Raw genomic sequence first — 12,063 nt, 5'->3', positions numbered from 1 at the left:
CCTCATGGTCATATACATGAATGTCTATGACATTGTCTATGACAAGGATCATGGCAGGCACATGCATGATATTTCTCCCTTTCCCCATCGGCACTGCTGCACTGGAGCCCAACAGTCGGGGGTGGCATTTCAAGCTCAGCTTGGCATTTACACACTCAGTCTGGCATTTGCACACCCACCTATGATGTTGCACACTTGATTTTCAGTTCAGTTGTGGTATTACACCCTTACCAATGGCAATTTCATGCTGGCTGTGGGTTTCCACATTCACCGTTGGCATTTGCACGCCTGGCTGTGCTTGCACACTCAGCAGTGGCATTTGCACACCACCTGGTGCTGGCATTTGCCCGCCTGGCTGTGGTTTTGCGCTCTCAGTGGTGTCATTTGCATGCCCAGCTGTGGGTTGGCCTTGAACCCTGCTCCCCAGGAGCCGCCCTCCTTGTGGTGCTCGCTCTCTGCCATGATGCCTGTGCAGATGACAGCCACGAAGCTCCCACAGTCCGCACACCTTGGCCTGGCCGTGATCCCAGACCGTGCTCCCTTGATGCGGTTCTCCTCCCGGGCACCCACGGAATGACGCCAGGCCAGAGGTGCTGCAAAGTGGGTCAGAGACAGACAGACAGCACGGCTGCAGTCACTCAGTCACACCATGGTCAAGAGTCCACCCGCCCCACCAGCACAGGGCAGGCTGAGCCCTGAAGCATGTCCCGTTAAATCCAGCTCAAGACAAATGAAAATGCTTTTCAGCTTTAGGTCATACCTGGTGGTGCTCAGGCATGACTCCTGGCTTCCATGTTTAGAGATCACTCCTGACAGATTCAGGGGAACCAGCCCTACGGGATGCCGGGATGGAACCTGAGTTGGTGGCCTACAAGGTAAAAACGCTCTCCACTGTGCTGTCTGCCCTGATCAAATTTTAAATATTATAATTCATATCCCAGTTTTAATCCTTTGGAGAATAACAGGCCTCTGAAGCACATCCTTGACCCCTCTCTCATAGCCGGTAGACACGAAAAGAAAGAAACCCTTTTCTGACACAGATGATCTGTGACTGTGCAGCATCCCATCACCTATGGGCAGGCTGGGAAATGGCAGAATCAGTGTGAGCACCATCTTCAGAGCACAAGGGGAAGGAACCCGCCGCCTACCCCGGTTCAATCCTGCCACTGATACTACCTTCAGGGACTGTTCAGTAGTGATCCCTGATCGAGAGCCAGGTGCAGACAAACCAACTTGGGGGTCACTGGGCAGGGCTCCCCATGTTAGTTTTCAGCCTCCTTTAGTTCCTAGCATTGAGAGTGCGCTCCCAGAATGCTTTTCTGTTGAGTTATTTTTTTTTTTTTTTTTTGGTTTTTGGGTCACACCCGGCAGTGCTCAGGGGTTACTCCTGGCTGTCTGCTCAGAAATAGCTCCTGGCAGGCACGGGGGACCATATGGGACACCGGGATTCGAACCAACCACCTTAGGTCCTGGATCGGCTGCTTGCAAGGCAAACGCCACTGTGCTATTTCTCCGGGCCCCTTCTGTTGAGTTATTAATACCAGGGAAGAAATATTTTCTGTGGGGATCATAGGGAGACAATCTTTTATTTTGTTTTTATTTTGGGGCCACACCTAGTGGCACTCAGGGGTTACTATGGCTCTGCGCTCAGAAATTACTCCTGGTGGGGGCCGGAGAGATAGCGCAGCGGTAGGGCATTTGCCTTGCAAGCAGCTGATCCAGGATGGGTGGTGGTTCAAATCCCGGCATCCCATATGGTCCCCTGTGCCTGCCACGAGCGACTTCTGAGCGCATAGCCAGGAGTAACCCTGAATGCTGCCGGTGTGACCTCAAAACCAAAACCAAAACAAAAAACAAAAAAAAAAGAAATTACTCCTGGCAGTGCCAAACTTGGGATGCCAGATATCAAACCCAGATTGGCTGTGTGCAAGGCAAACACCCTTCCTGCTGTGCTCTCACTCCAGTTCCCCAAGAGAGACACAATCTTGCCCCCACAGCACTCTTTGTTTGGTTTGTGTTTTATTTGCTTCTGTTTGTTCTTTGAAGCACAGTGAGCAAAGCACAAGACTTGCTCCTGGCTTTGTGCTTGGGGATCACTCCCAATAGTGCTCAGGGCACTATCATTTTCTTGTCCTTGTGGGTCACACGTGGCAGTGCTTAGCCCTACCTCTGTCTTTAGTATCATTTGCGGCAGAGCCCGAGGATCCTTTGGGGTTCCAGAGATCAAATCCAGATTAGCATTGTGCAAGGCAAGCATATCTCTCCAGGCCCCAAACATCCTTCCCTTCCACTGCCCAGCCCTGGGGCCCTTAACAAAAAAAAAAAAAAAAAAAAAAACAATTTTAAAATTAAAAAAATATATATATCGAAAGCCCAGGCCTGAGGCTCAAGCTCAGGTTCAGCCCCTAAACAGCAGGCCTAGTCAGACTTCAGTTCAATCCCTAGCACCCCAGAGAAATCCCCGAACATTGCCAGGAGTGAGTCCTGAGTCCAGAGCAAGGAATGACCCCTGAGTACAGAACTGGGTGAGCTGAGAACAGAGCCAAGAGTGACCCTTCACCATTGCCAGATGTGGGTGCCAGAACAAAAAAATGAAAACTAAAATTTTGTCGGGTTGAAGCAGGTTCTGATTGGGTGGGCCAGGAGAATGTGTTTGCTTTCTGGGTTATTGTTTTTTGTTTTTTTTTTTTTGTTTCATTTTGTTTTGGTTTTTGGACCACACTCAGGAGTTACTCCCAGCTCTGGGCTTAGAAGTCCCTCCTGGAAGACTTGGGGACCCTATGGGATGCCAGGGATCAAGCTCAGGTCCGTTCCGGATTGGCCAGTGCAAGGCAAACAGCCCAAACTGCTGTGTTATTGCTCTGGCCTGGTTTCTGGTCTTTTGGGGTTTTGGGGTTACACTCCAAGGGACTGCTCTGGACTCAGGCTTGGGAGCCGTCCCTGGCTATAGGCAGGACCATTGGAATTTGGGGACCAGGCTTGGCCCTAGGGAGTTCCCCCGTGGGGCCCTGTGATAGGCCAGCAGAGGGACTGTCCAGGCAGAGTCGTGGGGTCAGAGATGCTCAGGGACAGACACCCCTTGGCTGGAGTCCCCATCCGGCCATCCCCAGACTCGGGCGCTGGATGGGGCACCCTCTGCTGGCCACATAGGAGCAGCACGAGGGCATCCTGCATGCCGAGCTGGGGGGTTCAGCGGGGCGCTCATAGCTAGACCTTCCTCCCCCAGAAGGGTCGGGACTGGGTGCAGCTCTGCACCCCAGGTCTCAGAGAGGCTTCGAGTGTCTCTAATCCCATCTGGGCGAGACCTGAGCTCAAGTTCCTCCCAGGGAGGGGACGCTTCCAGGACCGAGCAATGGCTTGTCTTATGCTGGGAGTCCAGGGCTCCTTTCCAGATCAGCTGCATCAGCCCCCTCTGCCCTGAGCAGAGCCAGGAGCCCCTACAAGAGAAATAAGTGATTGGGGCTGGAGCAATGGCACAGTGGAGAGGGTGTTTGCCTCGAATGCAGCCGACCCTGGTTCAATCCAGGCATCCCAGAGGGTCTCCAGGAGCCTGCCAGGGGTGATTTCTGAGTGCAGAGCCAGGAGTGAGCCCTGAGCACCACCAGGTGTGCCCCCCAAACAAACAGAAAAACAAAAATCTGGGCCGAAGAGATAGCATGGAGGTAAGGCATTTGCCTTGCTTGCAGAAGGACGGTGGTTCGAATCCTGGCATCCCATATGCCGCCCCCCCGCCCCCCGAGCTTGCGAGAAACGATTTCTGAGTGTAGAGCCAGGAGGAACCCCTGAGCTCTGCCGAGTGTGACCCAAAAACCAAAACCAAAAAGCCAACAGTCACTGGAGTCCCTGCCCCATGAGAAGGCCCGGAGCTCCACTCACTCAGACCATCATACCAGTTTCCATTGGCATTTCAACCACCAGGCCCAGGGCCAGAGAGATAGCACAGTGGTGGGGTGTTTGCCTTGCATGTGGCCAACCGGAGAGGAACTGGTTCAATTCCCCAATTCCCGGCACCCATCTGGTCTCCCAACCTTCCAGGGGCGATGTCTGAGTGCAGAGCCAGGAGTAATCCAAGAGCTCTGCTGGGTGTGGCCCCAAAACCAATCACTCAAGTTTAAAAAAATAAACCATCAGGCTCCAGGGCTAGTCTTGAGAGACTAGTTCACTGCCTCTAACTTGGTAGGCAGGAGATGCTGTGGCCTGGGACATTCTACTGCCAGATGGGGGTGGGGGTCACGTGGTCACATATGCAGCCACACTACAACGCCAAAGCTCACAGGGCTGACGAGGAAGAAGGCACACAGGAAATGGGGTGCCTTTTGAAGTTGTGTAGAATGGGACCCATTAAGCTCAATGAGGGCAGAGAACAACACTGAAGGCTCAGCTAGTACAGCTCAGCAGATGCTGGAACAGAAACTCCAGCCACACCATTCTGAGGTCTGAGTGGTAACAAGCAATAGCAAGTAATTCTTTTTTTGATTTTGGGGCCGCACCTAGCGGTGCTCAGGGGTTACTTCTGGTTCTGCATTCAGAAATCACTCCTGGCAGGCTCAGTAGTTTCACATTTTTCTTTTATTTTTGGCTTTTGGGCCACACGGTGGCGCTTAGGGGTTACTCCTGGCAGGATCGGGGGTCCCTATGGGATGCCAGGGATCGAACCTGGGTCCATCCTGGGTTGGCCATGTGCAAGGCAAACGCCCTATTGCTGTGCTATCACTTTGGCCCCAAAAGTAATGCTTTTGTCCCCGCTAAGGGGGCAGGCCCAGAGTTGAGGGCCAGAATTTAGTGGTGGGACTGGTATACTGAGTACCTAAAACGACTGTCATGAACGACTTCATAAATCACGGTGTTTAGATAAAACTTTGACAGGCAACAAGAATGAAAAAGCCAAGCGCAGAGAACTGGAAAACCGGTGTCATTCGTGGGTTACGGGGTCACAGAGAGCAAGGGGGGTGAGTAAGGATGGCCCGAGTGTCCAACACGGAACCAGCCACAGCTGCAGAGAACTGAACAAATGGGAGACAAAGGGACTGAGGGCGGCCGAACACTCAGAGTATTTGGGGAGACAAACAGCGGTCAGCACACAGCCTCACACCTGCAGGCCAGGCTCAGGTCCTGGCACCACACAGACTCCTGGAGGACAGTAGGTGCCAAGTAACCTCCAGCACCAGAGGCTGTGAGCAGAACCACACCCTTGTTTCTTAGCACGAAGCAGCTGGCCTGGCCCAAGGGCCTGATATTGCTGGGCGTTCCCCTCGGCACCATTTGGGAGGTTTTCCCCAAAGGGAAAGCTGATAGAAAGAAAAGAACAGAAAGATTCTTAGCTATCCTGTGCCTGAGAATTATGTCCAATTTCCCACTGGACTAGCAGAAGGCACCAGGGAGGGAGGGAGGGAGGGAGAGAGAGAGAGAGACAGACAAACAGAGAGAGACAGAGAGAGACAGAGAGATAGACAAACAGAGACAGACAGACAGAGAGAGAGAGAGAGAGAGAGAGAGAGAGAGAGAGAGAGAGAGAGAACAGGGGGCATTGCACTTGCTTTGCATGTGGTTGATGTGGGTTTGATTCCCAGCAACCACCTGGTCTCCTGAACCCCACTAAGCCATTTTTTAACCTTTTTTTTGGGGGGGTCACACCCGGCAGTGCTCAGGGGTTACTTCTGGCTCTATGCTCAGAAATAGGTCCTGGCAGGCTCAAGGAACCATATGGGATGCCGGGATTCGAACCACCATCCTTCTCCATGCAAGGCAAATGCCTTACCTCCATGCTATCTCTCCAGCCCCATCCAAGCGCCGTTTCTGAGCACAGAGCTAGGAGTAAGTCCTGAGCACCACCAGATGTATCCCCCAAGCAAATAAACAAAAGAGAAACAAATTAAAAAAAAAAAAAAGAAAACCGCACTGGACTCCATCTTAAGTGAGAAACTGTATTTTCGAGTGATTTGAATAAAGCTCCCAGTGCTGTCATTTCGCCGCTTTCCCCGAATCAGGAAAAGAGACGATGGATCTTTCCATTGATCACAATGCTGCGTGAATCTAGGGGTACAGCTTCGTGCCTCTGCATGGGTGGGAGACAGGTGCACACATCCTGGACTAGAGCCATCACCGGGGTCCCTGATCCACTCTCCCCCTCCCAATCACTCACTCTGCAGTGGGTGGAACTCCCAGAGTTCCTGTCCTTATTCTTCGGTCTGTTTTCTCAGACTCCACGGAGAGCGAGAGAACCAGTGTCTTCCACTCCTTCACAGTCACCCAAAGTCTTCGCCCTAGTCACCCACCTTCTTCAGACTGTTCTTGATCTGACACTGACATCAAACAACTAAACACCACCACCCCAAACTCGTTTCTCGGGCTTGAGAGATACTCCAAGAGCTGGGAGCACCTGAGATGCATCTAGGAGACCTTGGGTTCAATGCCTGTACCCCCCAGCTCCCAAGCACCGAGGCACGACCCAAAAACCATAAAGAAACTAGTGTCTACATAGTTGGAGGAAAATGAGGCATGGTTTGGGGTCACACAGAGCACCTGCTTCTGTTTGTAGGGGACCCCTCAAGTAACATCAGGCTGGCGGGATGAGCCTCTGGCCAGTCTCACTGGCCCCAAATTTGTGATCCTGATCTTGTCAGTGATGGAAACACGACGACTTGAGGCCTCCAAGGCCTGAGGACAATCTGGGCGGGGATCACGCCTGCTCCAGCTCCACCAGGACCCCGCCACAGTCTTTGGGGTGCAGGAAGATCACAGGTTTCCCATGGGCCCCGATTTTGGCCTCTTCACTCAGAATCCGGATCTTCTTCTCTTTCAGGTCCCGCAGGGCAGCACCGATGTCATCCACCTGCGGGTAAGGAGACAGGAGGCAGCTGAGGCCGGAAGAGCTGACCCAGGGCCAGAGCAGCATCCGCAGCTCAAGGGCCTGCCACTTGCCACCAGCCACCGGCCAAGGAAGGTGACGTGACTGTCTCTAGATGGTCTATCAGCAGATGACTGTCTTTTTTCTTTTGTTTTGGATTTTGGGCCACACTTAGCAGTGCTCAGGGGCTCCTCTAGGCTCTGCATTCAGAAATCACTCCTGGCAGGCACGGGAACCATATGGGATACTGGGGATCGAACTCGCGTCTCGGGTCAGCTGCAAGGCAAACACAATACTGCTGTGCTATTGCTCTGGCCCCCAGATGACTATCTCTAAATGTACAACCGGCAGCACAACTGTTTCTAGATGTACAATTGGTGTTGCAACCGTTTCTAGACAGACAACAGGCAGCAGGACTGTCTCTAGACAATCAGCAGCACAGCTGTCTCTAGGCTGACAATTGGTGGTAAGGCTATCTCTACATGGACAACTGACATGACTGTCTCTAGATGAACAATCGGTGACACAACTGTTCCATCACAAGTCCCAGAGAAGTGCTGTTCATCCAAGGCATGGAGACGGTGTCTCCCAGATAAATGAACCGAAAATGAAAATGTAAGATGGGGTGGAGAGCCAGTATGAGGGAAGGTCTGTCTTTGCAAGCAGAGCCAGCCTGGATTTGGTTTCCGTCAGCTCCTAAGGTCCTCCAAACTCTGCTCAGGAATGACCCCTGAGCACAAAGCCAGGAGTTACATCTTCAGCACAGCTGCATGTGGCCAAAAGAACTAGAAACTAAGAGAAAAGATGGAACCCCCCACACACACACACATACACACACAATGGCTCAGCTATCAGCAGTTCTTGGCCCACAGACACTCAATTCTAAGCACCTGGGGAGGAGGTTCCACATCTTTAAGCACCTACAGTGACAATGTCACAGAAACAAGAACCATGTGAGAACCCAATCCAGTTCTCCAGATCTGGGGTGTGGGTGAGACATGATAGGGGCCCACGGGGGATACCCCGTGGGCATTCAAGCTCCCCCAGAGCTGGGCAGTGCTGCCGAGTGGCCTCTGCCCACCAAGGAAAGCCAGACCTGGGACCTGGCTAGGGGTGCACACCCACCCCCAACTGTCTGCAAATCACTCACATACCTTTTCTTTTCTTTTTTTTTTTTTTTTGGAGGGGGGGCACACCTGGTGGTGCTCAGGGCTTACTCCTCGCTCTGTGCTCAGAAATCGCTCCTGGCAGGCCTGGGGGACCATATGGGATGCCGGGATTCGAACCACTGTCAGTCCTGGGTTGGCCGCTTTCAAGGCAAACGCCCTACCGCTGTGCTATCTGTCCGGCCCTCCACATACCTTTTCTTGATAATCAGCGCAGCCAAGGAAAGGGCCCAATGTTTTTCCAACTCTTCTGTACCCCAGAAAACTGAGCCTCAACCTAAGCACCTGAGGTGGGCGGAGACTCCCTCTCGAATGGCCCTTCCCAGGCAAGATCAGGGACTCCAGCAGTGGGTGGCTCAGGCACCCGAATGCCACAGGTTCCCAGAGCACTGCCAGTGATGCTCAGAGGTCCCCCTGCTAGTACCCAGGGGGACCATCTGGGTTGCCGGGGATCAGACATTGCCAGTCAATTGCTGCATGCAATTCAAATGCCCTACCCGTTGTCCCCCCTCAAAACACCAAAACCTCCACAGTGAACCAAATCCTCTTTGCTGTCACATTAGTACTGAAGGCTGGAAGACTGGTGAGGTTGGGCACGTGACAGCAAGTTTCACTACTAGTGCATCTCTCCTGATGAGGACACGGCTGGGAACACCAAACAAGGACACGGCACTCTGTGGGGTTTTTGTCTGGAGGCAGCTGGGCAGAGGGAAAGACTCCACTCTGCATACCCGAGGTTCGGATTCATCACCCCTGTGAGGTGCACGTAAGTTTCTGGGAATGGCGACCAGGCGTCCCAGTGTGTGTGTAAGGTCCGGATCAACAGGACACCAGGAGGGCACTTTCCTTGCCTTGCACGCAGATGACGGGGGCTCAGAATCAGGAGCAGTAGCGGATGTGGCCCAAACACCCAAACATACATACACTCTTTATAAAATGAAAATAGGGAGCCGGAGAGGGTAAGGCATTTGCCTTGTACACAGCCAACCCCAGCTCGATTCCCGGCATCCCATATGGTCCCCCGAGCCTGCCAGGGGTGATTTCTAAGTGCAAAGCCAGTAGTAACCTCTGAGCACCACCGGGTGTGACCCCACAACGCCCCCAAAAAGAAAATGGAAACCATCAAGCAATAAAACATTAAAATAGGCTGGAAACTGAGTACCAGGGCTGGTGTTTGTCTTGCAGGTGGCAGGCAGGCCCGGACTTAATACCCAACACCCTACAGGTTAGGAGGAGCCCCTGAGCACCCCTGGGTACGTGACCCACAGGCCCTCCTCCCACGGAAACCAGGACGTCAAACAGTATATACCTCGATGCAGACATGGTGGATTCCCCCGAGCTGGTTTTTCTTTAGAAACCCTTCGATGGGGCTGTTTTTCCCCAAAGGGTGCAGCAGCTCCACCTTTGTGTTGTTCAGCGTGACGAAGACCACGGACACACCATGTTCAGGGAGGGGGACGGCCTCGCTGACCTCTGCGCCCAGAACCTTCTGGTAGAATGCCTTGGCCTTGTCCAGGTCGGGCACTGCGACGGCAACGTGATTAAGGCGGCCGAGTTTCCACACAGACGGAGCTACTTGGTGGGAGAACTGAGGTGAGGACCAGGTTCTCCCAGGGGGCATCGGGGTCAGCAGCCTGGAAAAGAGGCCTAGAGAGGCCAACAGTTAGAGGCACCTTCTGAGAACACAGGCGTGTCTGCAAGGATTCTCAAAGAAAAGTCAACCAGGCAGGCATTAGTGGCCCATGTACCTTCATGAAAGGATCAGGGGAGGCCAAACTCCTAAGGACTTGTGTCAAAGTCCAAGAACTCACTCTCCAATCTTTTTTTGGTTTGCTTTTTCGGATCATTCCTGGTGAGACTCTACACGATTGGTGCCCAGGATCGAATCCAAGTCTGCCATCAGCAAAGAAAGCTCCCTAACCACTATACTACCTCTCCAGCCCCTGCTGAGCCTCAGAATTCATCACCAGCCAATTCAAAACCTAATCCTGAGCAAACTCATTTTCCTTCAAGGTCATTCAAACCTTATCCAGATTAAGTGCCAGAGTGAGAGAACCGCAGGGGAGGGTGCTTGCCTTGCATGCAGCTGACCAGGGTTTGCTCTCCTGGAAGCCCCATATGCTCCTCCGAGCCCTCTAGGCATGATGCAGAGCCAGAAGCAAGCACCACCACCAAAAAGTCAAACAGAAAAACATTACACATGGCACTTTGGTCACTCTCTGTACCTGAGCTTGTGTCCCGGGACTTCTAGTTCCAGGAAATGTCCCGGTAACCTTTTGACTTGAGCCAAAGTGCCAGACCTTGTTGGAAAACTTGTTTTGTGAGTTCCAGGAGCCTAAGAAAGGCTCTACAGGCAGGCGCCCCCCTACCCACAGGGCCATCTGTCCCCACTGTCTTTGCTCCTCCTGTGGGCCAGTCCCATGCTCCATCTGTCAGGGGCACAGGCAACTTGGAGGATGAAGAGGGGACGCTGAACTCAGCTTCATCAGCCTGGAACATTAGAGACTGGGGGGCCCATTCTTTGTCCCCTGCCCAAAGGTACTTATTGTCCCTGGATCACACAAGCCTCATCCGGGAGAGAAGTCCCTGGGAACGCGAAAAGTGACCAGCTAAGAGTGCTGCCATACCGTAGTGTGTTTATTTCACTTGTTTTGGGGTGTTGAGTGGGGATTAGTACTCGAGGGCCTGAAATCTAGGAACGACACTGAAGTCAAGGGTATGAAGGCCATCGTTTCTTTCGAATTCTCCTCGATTTAAGTTATCTGATGTACGCTTAGTGAGCAGTATCTGTGGGGATGGGTGTTGTTATCGCCACATTCTGAGATGCTTCAGGCTCTGTGCTCAGGGGGTTGTTCCCGGCAACGCCAAGGTTCACGAGGCCAAACCCCAAATTCCCTCTTTACAACCCCCCCCCCCCGGTGTATGATCTATGAGTGATATCTATATTCTTAAGACATGACTCTTCTGCATCATTTTGCCAAGAGTTGCAACGGTTGGGGGGGACTGTGTTTACACAACAAGTAGGAGAAAGTGCAGGAGGAGAGAGAGAAACTGGAAGAGAGTGCAGGAGGAAAAGAAGGAAGCGGCGGCTGTTGTCATCGATTTCAAAGGAGCAGGACCATTCGTTCGTTCACACGTGGCTGTCACCTCCTTCGCTTGTTTGCTGCTGAGGGGCTGGAGAAGTTTACTGGAGAGAGAGGAGGGAGCCGGGCTGGGCTCGAGTTTACCTGCCACCTCTTAAGAGAGACGGAAAAGGAGCCCCTGGGAAGACCAGAGTCTGCTAGGTGGGTGGTGGCAGAGACAGAGAGACAGAAGAGAGAGACAGAGAGACAGATAGAGACAGACAGAGACAGTGAGAGACAGACAGAGACAGAGAGACAGAGACAGACAGAGATACAGAGAGACAGAGAGAAAGAGACAGACAGAGACAGAGAGACAGACAGAGACAGACAGAGAGACAGACTGACAGACAGAATGACAGATGGACGGACGGACGCCCCAAGGGCTCCCAGAGGTGACCCGGAGGCGCTCGGGGAAGGAGCCGGCGGAAGGCGTCTCCGGGGACGCCCGCGCCCTCCGCCCGGCCTCCCGGCCCCTCCCGCTCCCGCTGCCGCCCGTCGGTCACCTGCCGCGCCCGCCACGGCCTTCAGCGCGCGCGCCATCTTGCAGCGGCTGCACCGACGCGCGCCGCACCTTCCCTTCCCTTCCCGCCAGCGGGCGTCGCGCGCAGCCCGGGGGCGGGGCGGTCGGCGGGAGGGGCGGGGCTGTGTGCTGAGTGGGCGGGGCAACGTGGTGGAGGGGCGATGAAGTCGAGGGGCGGGGCGACGTGCCAAGAGCAGAGTAGTGGGCTAAGGAGCGGGGCAACATGTTAGAGGCGGGGCGACGTGCCCAAGGGGCGGGGCGACGTGTCTGAGAGGAGGCCCCGGCGCGCCCCACCCACTCACCGCGCCCCTTCCGACTTCCGGCTCCGGGCACCCTCCCCGCGCACGCGCGCCAGGCTCTCGCGCCGCCATTGGCTGAGCCGGGGGCGGGGCCGGAACGTCGGCGCGA

General features: G+C 53.9%; 1 protein-coding gene across 1 annotated transcript; it reads right to left on the bottom strand.

The window, feature by feature from the left end:
* Positions 1 to 6,165: 6,165 nt before the first annotated feature.
* Positions 6,166 to 11,693, bottom strand: MCEE (methylmalonyl-CoA epimerase). Its single transcript, XM_049782716.1, has 3 exons — positions 11,639 to 11,693; positions 9,323 to 9,660; positions 6,166 to 6,832 (listed from the first exon to the last, which is right to left on the bottom strand). Exons 1-3 carry the CDS (start codon positions 11,673 to 11,675, stop codon positions 6,680 to 6,682), a joined length of 528 nt encoding a protein of 175 aa, XP_049638673.1. The 5' UTR covers positions 11,676 to 11,693; the 3' UTR covers positions 6,166 to 6,679.
* Between the last annotated feature and the right edge of the window lie 370 nt (positions 11,694 to 12,063).

This window comes from Suncus etruscus, chromosome 11 (genome assembly GCF_024139225.1).
Source record: "Suncus etruscus isolate mSunEtr1 chromosome 11, mSunEtr1.pri.cur, whole genome shotgun sequence".
Classification (NCBI taxonomy): Eukaryota; Metazoa; Chordata; class Mammalia; order Eulipotyphla; family Soricidae; genus Suncus; species Suncus etruscus.
Note: the sequence above shows the minus strand (reverse complement) of the source record. Positions and strands in the feature narration are given on the sequence as shown.